Raw genomic sequence first — 24,643 nt, 5'->3', positions numbered from 1 at the left:
ACAGCTTCCACTAAAAATCATGGTAAGATCCTTTTGTACTCTCTGATAGTCTTCCATTGCCAAGAGATGTCTCCTAGTATTCTTGGAGTCAATTCCATTACAAATTACAACTATTATCCAAATTACATTTAGAATGGGTTTTAGACAAGTCTGCTTGTTTAAAGCTGCTAGTGTTTGCCTCACTCTGTACAACTGAATGAAGCGAGGACTGCCAAACTTGATTTGAAGAGGTAAGAGTACCTTAGAGGTCTGTACAAGGTCAAGATACTGAGCAAGAACTGCTCAGTTTTTCACATGCAACACTGAACAGTTGTGTAGCAAGCATCACAGCATGGGAACTTCTCAATAAAATTTGGCATCCCTGATAGAAGTATGACACAGAATTTCTGACAAGCTCAAGAAGAGATCAGTTTACTAGTACTCTATGAAGAAACACAGTGGAAACATAATAGGGATTGCTGTTATTACAGATATAAATACAGAAAATTTTTTAAACCATAAAAATATCCATCTCTAACTTAAAAATCAACCTTCCAAAGATGGACTCAAAATCTCCTGCATGCTCACTCTTCTCAAATATATGCCTCTTCTGCCGCAATCTCTTTTTCCTCATCCTCCAAAAAAACTTGACATATCCTTCAGGTCAACATATTCTGGCTATCCTGACAACAAGTAAAACCAGAGAATAGCTCAGAAATGGAGACTTGGATAAACTTGCTGGCAGGTGATTCTTTTCCATTTTTATATAGTGGCTGCTCCAACTTAGTATCCCTTAGCTCAGATTGCAGTTGTGGATAAATAGATGATAGATGTCCATTCTCATATATTCAGGCTATATATGTTCCATGGGTCAAAATTATATGTTAAAACTCCACCTGGAGGCCAATCAGTGGCTAGCAGAGAACTAGGAACACTGAACTTGTGTTCCCAGAGACATTCACAGCTTGGTGAACTGAGGTGGCACTCTGATCAACTTGTAGCACAAATTGATATATCTGCTGTAACAGAAACCATTGCAAGGATCTAGGTGCCATGGCAAGGATCACAGAGCAAGGTCTTCATCCAAAAGTATTAATAACTAATATCTCACCAGAAAATGATGGGGAAGTGTTGTGGAGAAGCTTGCCTTCCACCTGCTAAGATGTGATCACCTAGCAGCAGCCAAAGCCTCAGTAATGCTTCCAGTTTGACAGCTGGAAGAGCGCTGGTGAGCAGTGCAGGTGCAAGCCTGCTGGCAGCATCCTTCAGCCTGCAGCATTGCTTTAAGTCTTGTGTGGACTAAGCTGTGGCCAGCAAGCTTTAAGATGTTTCTCAGTTTTACCTACACACCGGGTAAGGCATTTAACAGCAGTCAGCTAGTTAAATGAAGCAGAGATCAAGGGTCTCCATTTTCACTCATGTGATCCCCACCACACCACTCTGAGAAGATGGAAGCTGGACAGATCTTTCCTTTCATGAAGGCTCTGGGTCTCTTCTTGCAGGTGTTGTCAGCACACTGTCAAAAACCTCCACAGCGGCAGCCTTCCAAAGAGGAACTGAGGTGCCCAAGAATGAGGCTTGAGTGACAGAAATTGGGATCCTCAAAACTTTACTCAGCTGATGACCAATCACAGAGGCATCTGACCACTGAAGAAGCCTCAGTTTTCTATGTTGGATTTTCTCAAATACCTGCAGCTCTGCCTGCATGTATGCCCAGGCTGCCTATTCCTGGCAGGCCACAAATTACAGACAAAATCCATCTTCTAAATGGGCTCCACCTTGCACACCTTGCACATGGCACAGGTTTCATAGTCTTCATATTCTCACTCATCTCTCCAATCTTCCCTGTGCTGTAGAACAGCTCCAGTGGGCAGCACACCTCACCACACACACCATCCATCTCTAAACACACATAGGTCTGCCATGGATGAGAGAGGGACACACAGCTGCATTCACTCAGGCACAGAGGGAATGCAAAACCAGGTCTGTCATATCTTAAGTAAATGCTGAAACTACTGATCACTTTCAGAGTAGAGGGAACTACAACACTAGGCATCTTCTGAAAGTTAAAAATTATACCTTACATCTCTAAAATTAAAGAAAAAAACAGGAATTTTTTTTTTAAAAAAAAAAGGAAAGGGACATAAGTGCCTGTTGTTAAGAAAAGGTCTAGGCTGTAATGTCTGAGAGGAGAGAGATGCCTTCTGGTAGCACTGTGGCCTATAGCCTGATGAAGGGTAGTATGTGTGATACATCTCTCTGCTCAACAAGCAGCAGCTGGTTTTCTGTGAATTTCACTCAGGAGCACTCAGCATTTCTCATCCACCTGGCACAGTGCAAGACACTGCTTCTCAGCCTGTGTTCCATTACAGAGACCAAAAGTGTCCAAAAGTAGTTGTTGCAGCACATGCTCTGTGTCAGTGAAGCTCAGTCTGAGAGCACACAGCCCTTGCTATCTCCCAAGCTTTGGTGGCAGTGCAGGCTCTCACACGTTTCAGACATGGCACTAGTTAAAGAGCTGCAGCTCCTTTCCAGGAAGCATATGGCAGTTACAGCCCCAGCCTGCATCTCCTCAGAAGCCCCATGCTTGGGCAAAACACCTGCAGAAGCACACTGGCCCTTTCCCTTCACATGGTTTACACAGCAGATGCCATGTGCAAAGTCTCATGTGAGAGCTTTTTGGTCAGAGGCCTACATCCCGTTATGAAGCACATGCATAGGTCCCATGTTGGCTGAGGAGATGGAGAGGGCCCAGGTGAAGCCTCATCCAAGCTACCCACAGCAACCTGAAGATAGCCTGCACCACCAAAACAAGAGCAGCCTGGGCTGGAGGCAGAGCTGAGGAGTGTGGGAACCTGGGGCAAGGAGCTGGCAAGGGCTGGGCTCTCCCACATCTAGAGACTTCCAGGTCATGGCCTGAGCGGTGCAGGGTGGGGAAGAGCAATGATGCATTAAGGAAAGGGCACACAATCATGCTCCTGGGAACAGGAAAGTTTCAGCTTCCAGGCCCAGTCTCCCTGAAACCATCCTGGACAGGCTTTCGTAGAAAGGGAGAAAGCTTTGACTGAAACAGAAGCCCAGGTCTCCCCTTTAAGCTTCACCAGCCAACTTCCAATATTTCAACTGTAACAAAGGTACAAGGAAGTTCATCAGAGATGCCTGATCTTAAGTCATCATCAAGAGATTAGTTCTCTCTGTGGTCAGTGCCTCTTCCTGTACAATGTGAATCTGAGACAATTCTATGCTTTAGGAATTATTCTGGCACATTTTTCAGCACCAATTCTAGGAAGAAAGTCCTTGTCTAACAATCCCAACCAAGGATCTCAGTCTCTGTCAAAGAGGTGGGAAACAGTCTATTCCCAAAAGAGATATGCTGCCTCTTGCTAAAAGTCAGTCCCCTCACAAGCCCACATGAGGCTGGGCCATACCATGAAACAAAAGCTTCAATTACCAGAGAAAACTTAAATATCAGAGAACATTATCAGTGTCACAGGCTCTGTGTCATGTCACAGGTAGATATGAACTGCCTCCATCCTCCCTTTTTCTCTTCTACACTACGCTCACAATTGCATTTACCACTCTGCTGCCCTTAGGGGTTTCACTGGCCTATTTGGGAGGACTAATTATTTATTGCTTTAAGATACCATATTCCTAAAAGTCTGTACCTCCATCAACCGTATTCACTTTTATCCACAAATAAGAAATACTTTCCAGTATTAAAAAAAAAAAAAAATATAAAGCAATGATTAACTAAAAGGCAACTCAGATTAACATCACTTGACTAAAAGACATAAATAAAAATCAGAACAGATAACTCATCACACATAATTGATCATTAACTCAATATATTTTTTGCATTCTCTACTTGATCAACAGCTGTTTTAATCACTGCATTTGGTCCAGCAGTATATTCAAATGCATATCAAAACTAAAAATACTTTCTAAAATATAAGGTATACAGTTACCTTGCTAGATAGTTGAAGGTAGACAAAACTCTAAAGATTGAATATATTGGTTTACTGACTGTAATAGTTAGACAAACATTTGCAGGACCAAACACAGAACTTTGAGGTTTTGGAGTTTTTTCCATCCAGATTGAGTCCTTGCAGCATAAGACTTGTACTGCTAAACACAATGCTGCTACTTGTCATGCTATTTCATTTTTAATTTGCATTTTTTCTTTGAGGCACTTACTGAATGAAGAGGATGTTGAAGTTAGCAACAATTTTGCTATGGAAACAGGAACAAGTACAGTGTTAAAAATTTCTTTTGGAGGAATTTTGTATCCACAAGACACAAGGCTTTACATTTATATTAGCCAAATATTATTGTAGAGTTGTATTGATATCACTGTGTTCTTTTATTTACTATTATTGGCCACAGTGGTTACAGCACTGCTCTAAGGGCCATGAGGATTATGGCCCATTGTATTTGGCACTGCACAGCCATGGAAAAACTGTAAACTCCCACAAATGAATCCCTGCTTGAGTGACCTAATGATTTCTGTATTTCCTGGAAACACAATATTCACCAGGAAAAAATACCAACTGATAAATAATAATTTTGATGTGATAATGGTATCTGCCTTTCTTAACCTTCTGGTCTTTTTTTTTAATATGATAATGATTTAGTATGTCAAATTAAAACTGAAAACATATTTCACTAATTTTGTCAGTTTTGAAAAGCCAACATACTGCAGAACTGAGATTCCATATCTCATAACAGTATTGTTACCATGAAGAAATAGGTAGTCATTGCAATAACCTAAATCAAGAACCGACTGAGTGACAGAGCCCAGAGGGTGGTGATCAATTGCGCGGAATCAAGTTGGAGGCCTATGGCCAGTGAGGTCTGGACTTTGGACCTTAAGTGCTCAACCCCTGCTTATCCTAATTTAATTATCAAAATTACTCAGAGCTTTCAGCCAGAAACTGTCCAACCCTAAATATGGTTACTTGAATAATTTAAAAAAGCTCTGGCTTTTCAAATGTTAAAAGCATGAAATTCTTGCTCCAGAAAAAGAATCTGAGAAAAAAAAAAAATACTACTAATGAATTTTCACTAAAGGAAATTCTGTATCGTCAGCACACCTCAAATCCTGTGCTCTATGAGATTATGTTGAGATTATTCTGGAACAGTCAATTGGGCAGTCACCTGGCTTAGAATCGGGCTGAATTTTAGACATATTGTTAGGGCTGAATCCTGTAAAACCTTCCTTGCTTGATATCACAAAGGTGAAATACATGTAAATTAGAATTCCAGAGCTGATGTGGGGTTAACTCTCTTAAGTCCTGCTCCTGTCAAATACAATGTAAATAATTTTTGTCTAGTCCCCTACCCCAGAATTCACAATGGATGAAATTTCCCTTAGGCAGCAATAAGTGAGACAGGGAATAGCTGGTTTATTTTATAATATTCTATATATTCAGATGAGCTGTTTTCTCTCCTTTCTGATGCCATACCAGGCAAGATGCTTTTACTGATGCACAAATAGCCTAAGAGAGTTTTTCTCTTTTAATAGAAAATCGTGCTGTCATTTAAGGTCAAATATGGGGAAAAAAAATAGGATGGAGTGGGGGCAACTTACTCTTTTTCCTACAGAATCACAGCACAGGTTTTATACTCACGTGAGTAGAGGATTTTTTGCCACTATCTTCAGTGGGAATTGGACTTAAGCCCTCAGCCCTGTGCATTCTTGTTTCATTAGAGATTAGCAGCAAATCTTTCAGTACCTTCACAGAAGGCTCTGTGTAAACTAGAAAGTTTGCTCCTGTAATCTGTGGTTCCCTAGAGTGAATAAATATATAAATTACTTCAGATTACTTATAGTAAGCTCTTTGAGGACTAGGACCTCAGTTTGTGTCTTACAAGTTGGTGAAAAAAATATTTGGGTTCCAAATTCTGCAGTATTTTTTTAAGCATCATATATATTGTAAAATCTTCTACATATCATCATATCTTTGTAAAAATGGATAATTTATGGGCTGTAGTTAAAACCTTCATAAACTTTTCAAGTTAATTCCCACCATATTTTACTTTATTGTGCACAGTGACACGTCACTATTATCTCTATATACCTGCTAAGTTTAACACTTGTCAAACAACACCTTGTATTTGTGACAGTTAAAAATAAACACAAAGTTTTACCCATGAGAAAAAAAAAATAGAGGAGTACCAGTATCATGGTTAAGATTCCTTTTCTAGGAAACATTGTTCTCTGAATCCTGAATTCCCTGAGTTACTGGGAGTTTAAAATGGCCTAAATGTGTTTGATGGGAAATTATTACAAAAACCTTGCAGTGTAATTTGCTCTGTGCAAGACGAAATTTGCAACTGCTAACTAGAAAACAGCACTTAGCCACAAACCTTCTAAACTGCACAGAGTCCTACCCACTGGCAAATTTCGTAATTCCACATTAGTAACTACACATTAGCTACACATTAGCAATTACAATATCTGCTGCAAACAGCATATCATCACTGCAGCATAGTTATAGCAATCAGTTTGCTTTATTCCAGAACGGGCTATCATGGCACTGAACTCTACCGGGATGAGAAATAATACAGAGTTTGAAGTGAAAGCACACAGATTCACAGCAAACTATTTTGAGATACAGGGGAGAAACAGCAGAGACAGTGAATGAACTCACACACTCTTCGCAAACCTGGACACCCACCATTCACTGGCCCATGGTGCCAAGAGAGTTTGAAAGCACAAGAAAACAGATTAATAAATAGGAAGAGTGACTTCCAACTAAAAGATGCCTCTTTCTTTCTACTTTCAAAACGCTGCTTGCTATAGAGTTAAATGTTTTTATTGATTCCAACCTCTTCAAACAAGCTTTATAGCTTGGGCTATCCACAAACTCGGCAGAAAGGGACCAATACAGAGGGCAGTTTTCTACTGCCAAAGATCTTGTATCTAACCCGACTTCTCTTAATTTATTTGTGTGGATCATTCCTTAATGTTGGTGAACAAGAGGGAAATTGGGTATTTTTTTTCCCATTTTCTGCAGAATTTCGGCTGCGAAAAACAGATAAATTCCAGTAGCGACAAACACACTGGTGGGAAGTGGAAGGAGGGACACACCACTTATTCACACACCACACTTCTGATCCCCTCCGAGCTCGAGTCCCCGCTGCCACATCCTGCCCCGGAGGTGGCCCTTCGGTGCCCGGGGGTCGAGAGGAGCAGTGGAGGTGGCAAGCAGTGAGGTTTGCGTTGGACTGAGCAGCCCGTTGGTCACCCTGGCCCGACGGGCGGGGAGGTGGGGGGAACTAGGGCCACAGCGGCGGCGGCCCGAGAACAACAAAGCAGGCTGTAAAGCCTCCAGGTGGTGGGTGTATTTGTTGTCCTGTCTGCGAGGTGCGGTGGCTCCCCGGCCCCAGCAGATCCCAGGGCTGCTGTGGACATTAAGAAAAGTCTCTTTTGGCTGATTCCAAAACCAGATAAGGAGCCGCCGAGCCACCAGCTCTGTCTAGACTCCGGACCTCACAAGTCAAACGGGTTGTTTGGATTAGCCTTAGAGATCTACCGACCTGAACAGCCCTCCTAAAAAAAAGCCACAGTAACACCGCATTTTCCTCTTCCCCTCACTGCCCGAGGTCTGCCTGGAGATAGGAGCCGAACTCTGCTTTGATTCGTGTCAATTATTTCTGAAATTTTTTCCGCCCTCTTTCTCTCTCTCTCTCTCTCTCGCCCACAAACACATCTTACCCTGTTTTGTCTGTCAGGAGAAAAGAAAACAACATAAAGAAAAGAGACACCAGCAAAAATCCTGTTTTGCAACCTTCCTCCTTCCTTCTTCTGCCCACCACAGACCCCAAGAGAAAGCCGGAGCTATAGGTGATCAATCCATCTGCAGCCCTGGCGCAAAGCGGCCGGGCCGCCTGCCTCGGTTGGTTCCTCGGCGTTGCCGGTACTGGCCGACCCGTACCGGCGGAGAGTGTGGGCCAGGGGCAGTGAGTCTGCACCCCCTCCGCTACACCCACTGCCCTCCCTCCTCGGCCTCGCAGAAGCCCAAAGCACTTGTTCGGTGGCCCTTGGCCACTTGGAAAACAAAACGAAACAAAATAAAACAAACCAAACAAACAAACAAACAAAACAAAACAAAATAAAACAAAACGCAAAAAAAAACCCCCAACGACATTCAAACGAAAAAGCAGCTTGATATATCTCTCGCCCTGGATCCTGGAAAGAGTGGCAGACAGCCTGCTCCAACCTCCAACACGGGCAGAGGGCTAGTGGAAAGGCACTGATTAATTTTATATCCCTTTCCCCTAGCTAATGACGACAGATATGGTGCAATATGGAAAGCTGGGTCACACAGGCGAGACTCATCAGCACCCCACCCCACCACCCCCCGGCCTGCCTCCTTGGGAGCTGCCTTCTCCTCCTGCACTTCACAAGTCCCGGGAGGTGAGGAGTGATCCTCCAGCCGGGCCAGCACACTGGGAGCTGTTAAGTTTATGTTTGTGGCGCCTGAGCTCAAACAGTCATTCAGTGGCTTGCTCTGTTATCAAGAAAACAACAATCAAGAACAATCAGTAAACAGGATCTCTTTCCAGCCCCTTTATTAACTACTTACAGCTCTGCTGAAGCACGCTAAGCGCACAGCAGCGACCATTCGCACCGTAGAACTCTATCGGCGTTTCGGGCACGCAGAGGGGGCAAGGGCAGGTCGGTGCCCGTGAAGCTCACCCGGCACCGCAGACCCTGACCTCGCTCCAGCTTAAACTCCGGCCCCGGTGCTGCGCTGGGGCTGCGGCAGGGCTAGGGGGCTCATTCCTTCTCACTGTCTATCCCTAATGTGGATTTTTAAAGATACACATACATATGTATATAAAAGCAGGCCCTTACTGTTGAGATGTTCGACTGATCTCAACGCTGGAATTCATATCACCGACTTCTGCGTCTCATTGTGATGAACACTGGAGATACTGAGAGTTAATTAACCTGGCACAAATATTGAAATGAGAAAAATTTGAATACTAGTTTCTGTATGTGCAAACAAAATTCCCATAGAAATTACAGTAGGCTTAAAGACGTTATTTGATACTATTAAGAGGCTACCGGAAGAAGAAAACAGTTGGACCTGGGTTTGGTAATTGCTGCCTTCACCCATATCTGAAAGAGAAACCAGAGCAGGAACCTGCACAGAGAAGCGTGAGGATATGTATTTCATGAGAAGGATGTTTTCCTCTTGCTTCCATAAATCCTGGTACTCAAACTCAGGAAGGCTGTTCTCTTCAAGGGACGAGGAGGCACCACTCTAAAGTTTGTTTCTGCTTCATGTGGATAATACTCAAAGATTTGGGGGAGGGAAGAAATATGCCACAAACATATGAAATGGAAAAGGAAGCCAAAGGCCTTTAAAGACACATGCATACACACACACATCCGTCCTGCAAAAGTAAATAATCTCAAAATCAGGCGAGTTTTGTTTGACTGAAGTTTCGAGGAGGAGGTTTCTGGGGTGACCCCAGGGTCTCAGGTCTTTGCAGAGGGGCAGGCTGGAGCAGGGCGACGGTGGCCGGGGGACATGGAGACCCTCCCAGGGGCCGACGCCACTGAAGGGACCACAGCCCCCGGAAGGCTCAGGGCAGGGCGGGTTCAGCTTCTCCGGGGGGTTCAGGCAAGGGCCTGGCGGTTGGGATGATGTCGCGCATCCCGGGCCGTTCGCTGTGGCCGCAGCCCTCGGAAGACAGACTGCTTCGAGTGCTTCGGGAAGCAGCACTTTCCGTCCGCAGGCCAAATGCAAACTCTTGCATCCCCGCGAGACGCTTATCTCGGCGGCCGTCCTAGCCGTCGGAACCGCCGGACGTCGCGCAGAGCAGCCCCTCCCGTAGACCTGCGCAGGACTCGGACGTGTGCGGGAGGCAGGGGACTCGCGAGCAGCGGCAGGAGCGACAGCCAAAATTCTCCTTTCCCCTCTGCGTGTCCCTCGGAGACAAGAGATCTTTCACGCGTCCTGAGGGTCCTGCCCTGGGGGGTGGCTTTCAGCAACGCCTGGGCGCGCAGGTTACTCTCCCCCCGGCATCACCCCCGCCCTAGCCTAGCCCTGCATCTCTCCCCGCGGAGTGGCCGCACTTCTCACCTACGAGTTAATCTCCGGGTGGTACAAGGCGAAAGCAAAGGCCGTCGTGCTGCCCTGAGCTTACAGGTTCGCGGTGCCAATTGAAATCACACACCCTCGACTCCAGGTCGGAGACTCGGTCTCCAAATTCCCGCTTTCCCCCCGGTCCCGTTTGTAAGAGCAACTCAACTTACACGTTAGATCACTGGGCAGAAATGACACCCCTTCTCCCTCCCTCCCCCCGAAGCGTCGTAACGAGCCTCTGATCCTGCATGAAAACACAAGGGTTACTGGTCACAGTTTAAGGTAGATTTATTTAAATATTTATCAAGTACTCAAAAATGTATTACACTTGAGCATACAAAATGAATCCAGTTTCTAATCAGGATGATTGAAATCCTTGTATTATACTTTTAACCTTTTTTTAATGTTCTCTGTACTGTCGAAATGGTTTGTCTCTGTAGCTGAGCTTGCTCAGGGTGGGCTGAGGTGGTGAAGAGGGAGGAAAAAAAAGGTTATGTTAAGAAAACATTAGGGTTTGGAGTAACTGTCATGCAAACCAACTTATCTTTGTCAGACTAAAAATTTTTTGTATTCCAGTTAAGAGTTTTTTAAAGCAAGCCTTTGTCTTGTGCTGGCCGGGAGCACTAGGGAGTACTCGAAGTGGAGCAAAAACAACCCTTTCCTTTTTTTTTTCTACTTTTCCCCAAGAAATTGCCCACGTTTATAGCTTTCACCACTCTCTCCCCCACAAATTAAAAAAGGAAGAAAAGACGGAGTGAAGAGAGGGAAGTCGACAGAAAATAAGGAACACTATTCGTGCAATTTCACAGCAATATCCCCTCAAAGTATTTCTCCTGCAGCATTTTTCAATCGTTATGACAGCAGACACTGATAAATAATGGTCATATTTGACGTGTTAAGCAAAAAGCGTCCCTTTTATCAGGAGCTTATACTTAAAGTACAGGTCACTTCAACAATCTCAACAACGAGGCTTTGGTATACAGCACTTTCTTTTTATTATATTTAAAAAATAATAGAACTCAGCAAAAAGCCTGAGTTCCAAGTTCTGTAGATGTCTTAACGTTACGTCAGATCATGCCTAGAGTAATATCAGTTTTAAGGGCAAGGGATGTGGGGCTGGGAACACGAGAGTTTCTAACGTTACCGATTGAAAGCTAAGGCATCTGACTAGCCCTGATATAGTTGTTGAAACGGAAATTTACAAGCTGGTCGTTAATACTTGCAAATAAAATATCACACCTCTTTTATTCACTAACGACCTGCTTTGCATGCAATATTTTATTTCAGGTATTTTAGCTGCTAACTTGTAAATATTTAAAAGAGGGAACTTTGTTCATTATTATTATTATTATTATTATTATCATTATCATTATCATTATCATTATTATTATTATCTCTATTCCAAACGCTTATTTAGTGAAATAGACCTGAAGATATAATACTTCTACATATGGCGCTTTTATTTCACGTAATATTTAAGAAAAAAAAAGGACAAAAACCACATAGAATTAGACATATAATTCAAAGACCACGGTACAAGCTTTTCTCTTTTTTTTCCTTTTTTCTTTTTTTTTTTTTTACTTCACCAAACAAAAAAAATAGTCAAATGACATGAAAAGTGGCAAGTTATCTGATAATAAATAATAAATTATTTTATAATTTTGCGATGCAAGAGCAAACAAAAGAGTGGATAGATTTTTTTTCTTTTTCCTTTTCCTTTTTTTTTTAATACTTTTTTCTTTGTGAAAGAGAGAAAAAGAGATAGAAAGAGAGAAAGAAAGAGAAAGAGAGGGGAAAAAAGAGAAAGAGCAAGAGAGAAAAACAGTCGTTTTCGCTAATGACTATACACATCTCTGGGGGAGGGGAAGGTTCTTGGACGGACACATTTCAAACACAATCCCGAGACGCTTTGTGGCAAAATAGAGGTATACCTTGTTGCAATGCTTTTATAAATTGGTTTTTAAAGAGGAATTCAAAAACCTATTTTTAATCACTTCAAACTTGATAGAAGGTGAATCTCAATCAAACAGAACCAAATCCCCACTAGAGTACATGCTAGAAGAGATCCACTAAACATCCCCTTGTTAAGAGTCAACTAAAAACAACATTGCAAACCAATGCAGCTCCAACTTCCTGCAATGAATCTTTCATCAATGCAGGGCTAGATAGTCTTTTTCCTGATGATGGAAAACCTGCTGGAGCTCCTTTTGGCAAGGCGATCCCCAATATAGAAACAGCACCATTCAGGTTGGGAAGGACTAGATAGAAAGTCCCTCTACCTTGGTTTCTCCCTAAGATGTGCAGTCAAATGTAAAGATTTTTTTTTTTCACTTTTTTTTTTTTGAGATTCACAAGTACGAATCCTTTACATTTTGAAAACGTCTTTTTGATCCTCCTTTGATCATTGAATTGCTCGGGGTTTGGTTTTTGTTTTATTTTTTAATATTTTTTCTAGTAAGATCCCATGATTGTCTTCACAGTGTTGCTACCATATTACCTTGTCTTTTCAAACGTGACTCCGTTCATTTCATGGAGCTGTTCTTTGATAGGTTCATTACAGGGTTGTTAAGTACTTCCCCCCCTAAATTTTGGAGTCCAAACGTGATCACTTTCCCACTCTCTCCAACAGGGCTGAGGGTAAGGGCAGAAACAATAACAACAGAAATCTGAATATATGTTCCTCATGCCTCGATAGGACTGGCTACCATGCTGTTGGGTGTATCTGGCAGCTGGGAGGACATTGATGCTACTTCACTTCCAGTAGAATTCGAACCAGGTCCTCCTTCTGAAAAATTAACCTGCCAAAAAAAAAAAAGAAAAAAAAAAGAAAAAGAAGAAAAAGAGGTGTTGTTACAACCGTAACAATCAAAGAAAAGTAGTAGGGAAAGGCAAAGAAGAATGCAAAAATAAATACAAAGGCATGCAGCCCAACAGCCTGATATGTCTCCATGGGACACTGTGTCACTGTTTGTTGCTCATTTAGCTTCCCCATTGACTTCACAGGAAACTTCTTCAGACCTTTGGCCAAATCACCAAAAAAAACAGGTTGAAAAACATTTTTTTTTAAAAAAAAAGATGAAAATCAAACAAATAAACAAACAAGCTTATTAATGAGGCCTTTTTCCCTGTCTTGCAAGATTGACCATCCCAACAGGATGTTCTAGTCAATTATTTAAGAAAGCATGTGTTTCTTTGATGTGAAACTGCAAGGTTACTTTCTTCCCGTTTTTGTGTACACACTAAAATAAGCCTGGAAGGAGTATCCAGGAGTAGAAGGTATTTGAAACAAGCCATTACCTTTCATTTGCAATTTGAAACCCATGCTGTTTTTAAGGAGAGTGAGTTTGATAAAAATGGTCACACTTCTCTATCCTATTGTGCCCTGCAGCTCCCGTTAGTTTAGGAGCAGTGTGGGGAGAGGAGTGATTTGAAGGGTGGAGCTTTGCTAATCCAAAAGGGTTTCTTTGGCACTTATTTAGCTGGTGGATCCTTTCCAGACTAGAGGCCTACCTTGAATGGTCAATGAACTAACTGTATCATCCATAGTTCTTTATTTCAACTCTTTTCAGTATCAGACATTATGTCTAATACATATCAATATTCATCTAGCTACTAATGATCGATCTATTTGTATTTGTACTTGGGCTGTCCATTTTTCTTTCTGCTCTTTTTTTAACTACTCCATATAAAAATTCACTACATCAAAGGTGCAGTGAAAAGTCTCCTTTTCTGTTAACACACAATAAGCAAGGAAGAGAAAGGATATTATTTTTTCTGTGTCCGCTTGACAGATAGCTTAAAGGAGGAAAATGGTGGTTGTTCTAAAAGTAAAATGATACAAACAGCCCTTCTGCTGTGTTATGGTTCCCAAGTGATCATGATGTGTCAGGAGTGGGAAGCATGTTGCAGCCTGCTGCTGGGCAAAAGAAAAGCCATCCTGCAAGAGAGTGAGATACTAAATGGAAAAGGTCTGAAAACAATTTTAGACATGGCTTCAAACCTCTGTCTTCCATAGTTTCATGTAAAAAAAAAAAAAGTCCAATAAATCAAAAAAGGGTCTATATGTTACTTTTTCATCATTAAGTTTTGCATTGAATCACTCAAAACTCAAATATTGAATACCTTATCATTTTAAAGACCTTACTTGTACACAGCTACGCCAAGAAATTGAGTTGAGGCTGAACTTTTGTCCTTCATTCACTTTTCTGGGCCTAAGTATGGTAGGTGACATGGTCTCATATGAACTGCTTAGTGATACAGGCATAACAAAGTGAACTAAGAACAGGATTTATTCTAAAAGGTAGGTTTTCCTTCCACTAAGGTAGTTTGTTATATTGTTTGAATTTTCTACACAACTATGAAAGAATAATTCCCTTTCCAAAGTACTGCATTTAATTTAAGCTATATATGTGTATATATTTCTGTGTGTATGTACATATAGATATATCAAGTTATATCTAGAGGTATATGCTTAAAACAAGGACTTCAAAAATTTAATTAAGCCGTTCATGTGACAAAACAAGGGCACAAGCTGGCATCACAATCAGATATTTAAAATCTAACCTATCACATGAAGGCAAAATTGGTCCAAAGGGAGGAGAGGTGAAATTTAGAACTGCTTTCACAAATGTACATACAATTACATGATATATGAAAAATATTTTCATTTTCTTAAAAGAAGTGCTTTTGTTTTCCAGGAGTGTGTAACTTTGAGTTAGTCCTATCTCTGGGTCTGGCCTTTTCCATTTCCCACTCAACTCAGCAGGAGCTTTGCTGTGCACTAAGGTAGATTTTGCATCAAGTCCTGTTAAAATCAATTCCGTTTACCATATTTACAGACCACCGCCATGCTCACCTTGCAATTTCATGTAAACTTGGCTAGTATGGATCATTCATCTCTTTGAGGCCATCTGGCACATTTAGAGTACCCCCAAATGCTCTGCAGCAGACACAGGCCTGCTCAGGCCCGGAACTGATACTTACTAGTTGCTGAAAAGCAGGTTGGTCTATGTCACTCTGCAAGGCGAAGTCACTCAGTACTTTCCAGGGTGGCTGGTAACTCTGCACCTCCACTGGATTCGCCTGTAAACCTCCGTCATGTCTCTCTGGACTAGCAGCCACCATCGGAGTTCCTGTCATCCCCTGAATATTCTGTAAACAACCCAGCAAAAGATGTTAATGAGCTTGGTTAACTTTATTGTATATAAACGCTGAGTCAATAAACTGCTTTCTATCTTATCTATACCGTTGCTTGTATTTGCTTTGTTAATCTGCTGTGAATGTCTTACTCTATTCTACTCTAGGTCAGCCTATTTCTACCAGCAGCATTTATCACAGTGGAAGTTTACTTTCTTTCCCTTTAATCCTCCTTTTTCTCTCGAGGCATGCCACCCCCCCTTCCAGTCCCCACCCCCCCGCCCCCCCATCGCGCCTCTCCCCAAGCTTTCTTAAACATGAGCACTCCGTATTTTGGTTGCCGATGCAAGGCTCGGCATAAGAAATGGTTAACCGTGATGCCTTTCTATTTCCTATCCAGGCTGGTTTTGTTCTGCGTGACCTTAACTGGAACTGGATCGTATATCCAGTGCACGGCAAACCTGGGGTACCTCAGTACCTCATTATTTGTAAATAAATAAATTAATAAATTAATAAATCCCAGCCCTCCGAGTATGCCTGTGGTGCAGGCACTAGGTACAAGATAGCTGCAAGCCTCGACAAACAGATTGTTCATGAGAGTTAGTAACATCGTGTTTTATTACATTCCAACAGGGTAAAGTGAAACTCTTTAAATTCCACTTAACTAGGCAGCCTTATGAATTAATAGTCATTCTCAGGTCAGTCAATATACACAGGGAGAGTAACAGACTCTTCTTCAAGTGGAGTAGCAACGACAGGTTTGGGAGGGGGAAGTGTAGAGAAAAAGAGGGCTTAACGTGGAGAGAGATAGTTTGCTCTGCTGCACCCGGAGTTTTCTGCTTGTTTGCGTGACATGTGCATCATATCTGGCAGACAAAAACTCAATGTTTCTTTGTGATAACTGTATATGTTTTAAGTAGTCTTGTAAACACGATGGTAATTCCAAAAGTTTTTCATTGCATTTGACTTTTTCTACAGTAAGTGCACTGACAAACACACATGTACACATGATAGTACATAAAGTGCTCAGAAAATACATCAAATTTCCCTTTTACTCATGGGTTTTACTTCTGGGTTTAGTCCTGTAAAACTATCGCAGAGGGTGAAATAGTCATTTTACCCTCAAGGAGTCCTTTGCTTTTGCAGTAAAAGTATTACATAAGGCTGGGCTTATTGCATCCCATAAGTTCTGCAGATCACAATTCGTGCTGCAGAGAAGTTAGTCTAATCCACTGCGTGTCCTTAGCCCCACAAAAATGTATGTGTTCGCTTGAGCAGCCTGTATCGGCTTCTCGCTGAGATCTTGTCTAATGGTACTGACAGCGGAAACGAGCGAGTTATAGTTAAGCGGTATCGTTTTCTTTGTTTTAAGGGAGATTCCACAAAATCAAAAGCCTCCAAATAGAGCCCAGACGCCGCCCGAGCTGGACATAGCCCAGGCATTTCTCCTTGGGAAGGAAGGCAGCACACGATCAGAGGCTGAAGTCACTTACAGTTTTGTCATTGGGTTGCTGCTGCTGAAGTTGCTTCATCATAATGCTCCTTTTTTTGTCCTTGCACCGCTTGTTTTGAAACCAAACCCTGATGACCCTCGGGCTGAGGCCAGTCATTTCTACCAGTTGCTCTTTCATGAGGGCGTCGGGTCTAGGGTTGGCAGCATAGCAGGTTCTCAAGGTATGAAGCTGTTTTTCATTAAGGACAGTCCGGACTCGAGTGGTCTTCTCGGGCTGCTTGTGGACGTGGGGTCGCAGAGCTGGCTGTCTGGCAGAGATAGGTTCTGCTGTAAGGGAAGGGGAGGGAGGAACAGGATCCCCATGAGTAGGAAGGAGGGAGTATGTCGAGGCTATGAATCTAAGCTGGTGGGACGGGGGGGGGCGGGGGTGGGGGGGAGTGGATGATGAACCCTATTTCAAAAGCCATTCAAGTAATCAAATCTATCAGAGCTCCTGCTTTTATGCGCTGGTAGAGTGACAGGACTGACATTTCTGACTCCACAGGTAATTAATTTGCAAAAACAAACCACCCCCCTGGAACCCTTAATGACAGAAGCCTGAACCTGTGTGAGACTTGACAGGGGAGGGCAAATTCACTAACGTGTGCGTGCGCTAGAAAAGTAGGGGGAGAGTTTTATCTGTTTATTTCCTAACTAATTACCAAAACAGATTTTTTGCCCGAAAATTAGCTAAAGAATACTTCTTAAATTAATCATAATTCAGGATTGCTTCTTATTTACTAAATCTAGCTCGTTTTAACCAAAAGACATGGTAACGTGCAATAACTCCTAACAGTTTAATACTTCCAAAAGAAAGCAAAACAAGCCACATCCACTGCACCATGACTGTGGAGGAAAATTCCCTGACAGCCCTGTCTTCCAGTGCTTGAAAGACAGAGGTCTCTTAGAAAATGAGCACTTTAAAAATATGAATGTTTCATCCATCCTTTCAAAGAGGAACAAGCCTAGCAACTCATAGAAACCACCAAGAATTTGAAACCTACAGGTAGCATCACATCAAGAGCTGAAACTATTCTTGTGATTCTGCTATTCTGTGTATTGTGTAGCTGTAGCTACCTAGATGTAATTTGACCTGGTCAAGGGAAAAATAAAAACACTAAGGTTTGTGGGTTTTTGACAAAACTCTGGTTAGCTAATAGAAGTGTAGAATCATGTTGCAACTTTTCTGATTATATCAATAAATCGGGAAATGAAATTAAGATAAACAAAGGATTCAAACCTTGGCAGTACTGTACCTGCCGACATAATACACCTTTTGGAGACAAGCACAAACACGTTATAGGGAGAACGCAGAAACTCTCTAAATTCTACAGTGATCAGCTATGAGATACAAATATGTCACCTGAAAGCATCTCAGAAGTGGCAAAGAAGCCCATTTTAATCATAGTTGTGTTTGTAAATAACCTTTCAAGTTGCATATCAATAAGGCCGACCAGTCTTGTATTGTACAGTCTAGTTTGCCTCAGAGACCTGTCGCTTTCTACAGCTAAGATTCTCCGAGTATCTTATGTACCCATGGAGAACTAAAAGTGTAAGTTGTACAGTGAAGCGACTTTGCAGTTACAATATTGAATTTTAAGATGAAGTTCTCACCAAATCACATGAAACGTTTCAAGAAGGCAGAGTCACTTTAAAAAACAATTACCGAAGATTAGCTTGTTGACAGTTTTGAATTACAGCCTAAGTGCTCGCCTGTAGTTATGAAGTCTGTCTCTTTCCGGCCCCCACTTCCACCGACGCCTGGAACGGCTTTTTCCACATCCTCCGGAGACGGAGGGATCCGTGCTTTGCCAGACACCCGCTCTCCGCGGCGGCTCGTACCCCTCCGATCAGTCTCCCGGCTGTGCCGGACTCGGGGCAGGAGGCGGGACGCGGGACTCCTGCTCCCGGTGCGTGGTGGGGCAGGAAGGCCACAGGCTGGCGGGGCCGTGGCCCCCCGCGCAGGTGTCTCCGCCTCCGCGGGCCCTTCCCGCCACAGCCGGACCCGCCGCAGTCGCGGGCGTGGGACGAGCCGCCGCCTCTTTACGGGCGTGCGCTCTCGGGGACGCTTTCCACGGGGGAGCAGAACACGCTGGGAACGGCGAGACGCCCCCCCTAAACCACCCCTCGGACACCATGCCTCCAGATGCCGAGCCGTGCGGCAGCTAACCCCGTGGGCTTCCGCGGCTCGGGGTGCGGGCGGTACCTGCCATCTGCAGCGGCCGGGCCGGGTGCAGGGGGCTGAGAGGGTCCCCAGGTCCCAGACTGGCCCTTTCCACCACGTCGTGGTCCGCCCGGCAGAAGAGGCCGTCCTCCCGCAGCGCGAATTCATCGCCGGGGATGAGCTGGCGGCTGCAGGCCACGCAGCGGAAACACTCGATGTGGTACACTTTGGCTCGGGCGCGCATCACGAAGTCATTCTTGCTGAAGCCGATGCTGCACTTGGCGCACTTGATGCCGTATAACCTGAGCAGGGCCCAGTCCAGAAAGGAGAAGGGAGGGAAGAAGGAAAAGCACGAGGGGGGGAAAGGGGAGGGCAGGGAAGGGGGGATGGGGGAGGAGGGGAGAGAAAGGAAAGGGGAAAAAGAAGTAAAGATTTTCACTCCTGATCGTGGGAAGCCCTCTGGCCCCGCATAGACACGCCAGTCTCAGTCCACTAGTTAAGCAAGCCTTGAAAAGATAGAAACCAGAAGAAGAAAGGAATAAAACAGTTTCGTTTGCTGCCGATGCTCTGGATCCCCACTCCGTAAAAGTCACTGAGGACCCAGACACACCTCTGAGCAAGGGAAGGGGTGGCGGAGGTGGAAGGAGAAACAGTGGGAGAAACAAAAAGTGGCTCCTCTCCTTCGCGAGGAGATGCCGACTTTTCTCTGCCACTCCAGCTCCCGGGCTGCAGCAGGCGAGAGGCCGTGCCTGCTCTCTCCTTTCTTACGGCGAAGGGACTCTGCTTAGCCTGGACTGGGGCTGAACCGGACCTCCAAGGTACACCGCAGAAAGGCGAGGGTAGCAAATCTGCCATCCACTCCTCACTCACCAACGCGGCAGCCTCATCAAATTCTGTTGGATTGGGGTTTTTTTGTTTGTTTGGGGGTTTTTTGGTGGGTTTTTTTTTCCGTTGTTGTTGGTTAGTTTGGGGTTTTTTTGGTTTTTTTGGTTTTTTTTTTTTGTGGTTGTAGTTTTAGTTTGGATTTTTTTATTATTATTTTTTAAAATTAAATTAAATTAAATTCTATTCTATTCTATTCTATTCTATTCTATTCTATTCTATTCTATTCTATTGAGGAACCCGCTCAGGGCTTTTGCCGTTTAACGCGTGTCTGGGCTGTCGGGACCTAAGCCTCTAGGACGCTGCTGGTGTGGTTCTGCCCGCGGCCGGGGCTCTTCCCCTTATCACTTCTCATCAGATTCATTTTACAGACTAATATAGGCATACATACGCACTTCCTTATATATGTACACACTCACTTTTAACAGCAGCGTAACTCCCCTCCCCTGCCCTCTACTAAAAAGGCATTTTAGGTGTTTTGGCGATACAGCCTGCCTCTACCCCAGCCTCCTTGTCCCGTTTCGCCTCCTGCTGACGCTCCTTTGCCCTCCGTCAGGAGCGGAAGGGCAACTTCTTGTTGACAGCCCCACACGGCAAGTAATGCGTTTCTGGAGCGGGTGGTGAGCTGCTCATCTACTCATCAATAGATGAACATGAGAGAATGCTCCAACTCGAATGTCTAGACTTGCACAGGCTCCCTACTCCTTAGCCAGCTTCCTTGGCATTAAGTAAAACTGACATCTTTCCGCAAATGTACAGATTCATGCACATCTGCTCTCATGCGACCCGCAGATCTCTAAAATCAGTTCCTAAAAGACAGCTAATATTCCCACCCACGTATTCTCTCACCAGTACATTTTCTTAGAGATGTAGGCTATGATGTACGCTTTTGGGTGCAAATGTTTATTTACTCACATCTTTAGCTGCTATGTTTACAGAGGTATGCTAACTTTATATTCAGAGCTACGTATTTTCTGGATTCCGGTTTTCAGAAGCAAAAAACCCAAACAAACAACTAACCTGGTAAGAATAGAGTGATAGTAAAGTGTATGCATTAACAGGTAAAAATCTGGGGAGGTTGCCCACATCTGACAATTATAGATTGGCATACAGTCTAATTCAACCCCTACTTGCACACAATGTGTATCTTACTTTTTAAATTGTAGCAAATAAAACATTATCCACATTAACTTAAAAGAGATGGGGTTTTGTTTGTTTAAATTTGCCTTTTGAGTTTTAGCAGGAAGTATGTGAGCACACCTCAGTCCAAACGTTTTCCTTTCGTTAGAAATTAGTGAAGGGACTATATTTAAAAGCAAGATTCCAATATAAGTTTAGTAAAGACAGAAAGGAAAATGGGAGTGGGGTGGTGGTGCGTGTGTCAAGCGGGCGTTCTTTTCTGCATGGTAAAACTTTGCGAATAATCTCGCAACGACTGGAAGGAACGATCTTGTGAATTGTGCACTGGAGAAGAGAAGACCCAAGTGCTTTACTTGAATTCAGGATTACAAATCTTAGGTGGCTGGGTAGTTGCTCAAAAAACTTTATGCTAAAAAGATACTGTCCATACCTCAGTGTCATGCAAAGTTCTGGTTTGTCAAACCCAGTACACGACACTGAAATGGATCAGCATGACCCAGGAGCACAAATAATAAAACACGCTCGAAATTTCTGCTTTGGCTTCTCTATAGTGTCAGGATTGGCAATTCTCACATTTTATCAGTTACCAGATTTTAATGTGAGGAAGGAAACGGTTCCATTATCTAAATATACTCAATTGTTCGCTAACAGATGATGGGCAATTTGATCTACTGTGTCTAATTCATCGGTACAGATAAGATAAGAAAGAGAAGGCAGTCGGATATCACCAAAGGGGTTAATATTTAAAAAGATTAAATGTCAGTTATTTTAGCAAAGAAACTTTTTGGTCTAGGTTTTAACCTCATAAAATGATCCTTCATTCTGAAGGAAATTTCGCATTTGTTTTGAGGTTGGTTTTTTTTAAGGTTTTTTCTCTTTTTTTCATAGGTCTAATATAAATAGGTACTTCTTTTTATGGCATACATGCTTGAAGTGTCTTTCTTATGATTGCTATTATGCCTTTGCAAAAACACAGAGATGTGGTTTTTAGGTTACATTAAAAAGCAATTGGTTCCACATTCCTCATAACATCTACACTATTGAAAATATTCTCCATTACCCTTATACAGAATGGTTTATACAGAAATCTGCATTTGAATCTGTGGAATAAAAAACTTGACGACTCCAACTTTTGATCACTTGTCTGTCTGTGGGGAAATAACTTGAAAGCATACCAATACTCTTTTCGCCCCTTTCCTCACCATTTTTCCTCTTCCTGCCTCTCTCAGATTTATAAAGTTAAAAAAAAAAAAATCTCACCGAGGAATTAAACAATGTAAATGGCGTACCTGATATAATCTCTTTTACAGTAGGTTTTGCCATCCCTAACAAAGCACGTACAGGTCTCGTCCAAATACTGATTACACTCTGCACACTTCAAACACGCCGCATGCCATTCCAAATCCGGAGAAACCCTCAGAATATACTGATCGTGAATTTGATTGCCGCAACCAACACATAGGGAAATCAGGCGTTTTTCTGAAAGGAAAATAAATACATGATTGACTAACCGTTTACTCTCCTACAGAGATAAACACACTTATAGTGTCGTTCCCTTATAGGGCATACTCTGGGAGTGTTGCTGTTGGGGTTGTTTTTGTTTTTCTGGTTTTGTATTTAGCTTAGTTTTGTTTTTTGTTTTTTGGGTTTTTTTAAATGCTATTACATTTTCGGATGGTAATTGAAGTGTGCCATCAAGACCTTGCCTCATTTAGTAAGGAGACAGAACACATGTTAAAATGCAGATGTAAATGGTCTTCGGGCTGAAGGTCCTCATTTCGCAAGCCTTGCACAGAATCAAAACTCCAAACTCTCTCGTTGTTTTATTTTTCTTTTATTGTTTACTTGTTTGAATTCATTGCCTCACGGGGAGGGCAGCCGTATGTTTGTTTTTTTTTTTTTTTTTTAAGAGGCTTTGACTGGAAACGATGAACACTTGTCTGGGTGTGCTTCCCACTCAACCCTTTGCCACAGAAGAGGCGACTCGAGGCTGCTAGCAAGAACAAGCATCATTACGATTGTCACTTGCTCTCTTTTGCAAGTCTAATGCTAATTCACTTAGATGGACTAGATGCCGGACAGTCAGACAGCCTCGCCACAGTCGAGCAATTACAGGCTCCGTAGTTGGAGATCCCACTAAAATCCTGGCTGCTCCCCAAACTGTAACAAAAAGAGCAGCACCCCAGGCTATTAACATATAAGTCTACTAGGTTAAAACACAGCAAGCATGCAGGCATGGCAACAGAGGTACCTTCTATACCATTCAAATGAAGTTCAACTCTTTAGCAGTTCTCCTCCCTGAGATGATTACAATAGACAGCACATTTATTCCAACAACGGTAAAAATTCCGCCTTACTTTTTGGTGGGTCTCCCATGTCTCCCATATCTGTAAGAGGGTGTAATGTCCACAGTGAAATGGTGTACGGTTTCGTTTTAAGACCTCAAAGTAGCTTTGAGAGCTGCCGCTAAAAACAAAAATAAAACAAATAAAAATGTAGAAGTGGTAATAACAGAACCGATTAAAAAAAAAAAAAGACTCGAAATGAGAAAGAAAAAAAAAAACAAAAAACAAAAAAACAAACGCAAAACAAAACAGCACCGGCGTGGGAGATACTGTCAGGGCGGCGCAGAGAGCCGGGGGCGCGCTGCGCGGCGCGGGGCTGTGCGGTGCAGACACGGCACCAGGAGCGCGGCGGAATCCGGCGGTGGAGTCCGTCCGCGGGGTCCGTCCTCGCGGCGCTGCTCTGCGCGGTGCGGTGTGAGGCGAGGCAGGCGCGGAGCGAGTGCGAGAGCGGTGCGGTGCGGTGCGGTGCGGTGCGGTGCGGTGCGGTGCGGTGCGGTGCGGTGCGGTGCGGTGCGGTGCGTGCAGTGCTGTGAGGAGCGGAGAGGCGCGGCGATGCCGAACTAGGCGCTGGCGGCTCGAGCACTCGCCTCACCCTTATCTCTTACTCAAACTTCTCTGCTCCAACTCAGCCCGCTCGCCATTGGCCTGACGTCATGCTCGGGGACGTCACGCCTGCGCGGGCCCCATTGGCTGCGGCCTGCGCAGCGCAGCTGTTCCAATTATCATATTTCAGCGCCGGGCTGCCGCGGCTCGAGCGCTCGGAGGCAACTTTTCCTCGCTCCTCATTTGTATTTCCCTTTATACTTTCTTCTTGTCTCTCTCCTCCATCCCCACCGCTTATCTCGCGTCACACCTTTCATTTTCCTTCCCGGCCCCGCTCGGGCTCCTTCACCCCTTCCCCTTGTGGCGCTTGACGTGCCCTATTTAACATTTTCGTATCTCTACTTCTATATGATTATTTCTGTATTTCTATTTCTCTTGATTTTGCGGGAAGGTGGGGTGATGATGCAGTTAATCCAACTTTTTTCTTTTCCGAGTTTATCTGTCCTAGGCAGGAGCCGCTGCTTGCTTTGCACAGGCAAGCTGCCCTAAGTGGGGAGGGCGGGCAGGCTGGTTGGGCACGGCCCCAGCCTCGGGATGGGACTGTTTATGTTTTCCCTTCAGTCTCCCTTCTCTCTTAAAATCGTGGATAAAAGCTTCGTGTACTTATATTAAACAAAATTGAAGAAGGTACAAATATTTACCTTAAATTGTCTCTCAACAACCTCCATTCTATTTATGTTTTTCAGTTCCTTTTAGATTCCTTTTAATTTCTTTCTCTTTTCTTTTTTTTTTTTTTTTTTTTTTTTTAACCCCAATCTGTAAATAGAAACGAATCCTGTGTTTAGACAGTTTCGTAGATGGG

At 43.4% G+C, this 24,643-nt stretch overlaps 1 protein-coding gene across 1 annotated transcript; it reads right to left on the bottom strand.

Moving 5' to 3' along the window:
- Nucleotides 1-12,760: 12,760 nt before the first annotated feature.
- On the bottom strand, nt 12,761-23,278 carry ISL1 (ISL LIM homeobox 1). The gene is made up of 6 exons (XM_062018945.1): nt 23,251-23,278; nt 22,183-22,372; nt 18,914-19,173; nt 16,709-16,995; nt 15,063-15,230; nt 12,761-12,877 (listed from the first exon to the last, which is right to left on the bottom strand). The coding sequence occupies exons 1-6, from the start codon at nt 23,276-23,278 to the stop codon at nt 12,761-12,763; spliced, it is 1,050 nt and encodes a 349-aa protein (XP_061874929.1).
- Nucleotides 23,279-24,643: the final 1,365 nt, after the last annotated feature.

The sequence above is a fragment of the Colius striatus genome, chromosome Z (genome assembly GCF_028858725.1).
Source record: "Colius striatus isolate bColStr4 chromosome Z, bColStr4.1.hap1, whole genome shotgun sequence".
Taxonomy (NCBI): domain Eukaryota; kingdom Metazoa; phylum Chordata; class Aves; order Coliiformes; family Coliidae; genus Colius; species Colius striatus.
This window is presented reverse-complemented; position numbering and strand designations above follow the sequence as displayed.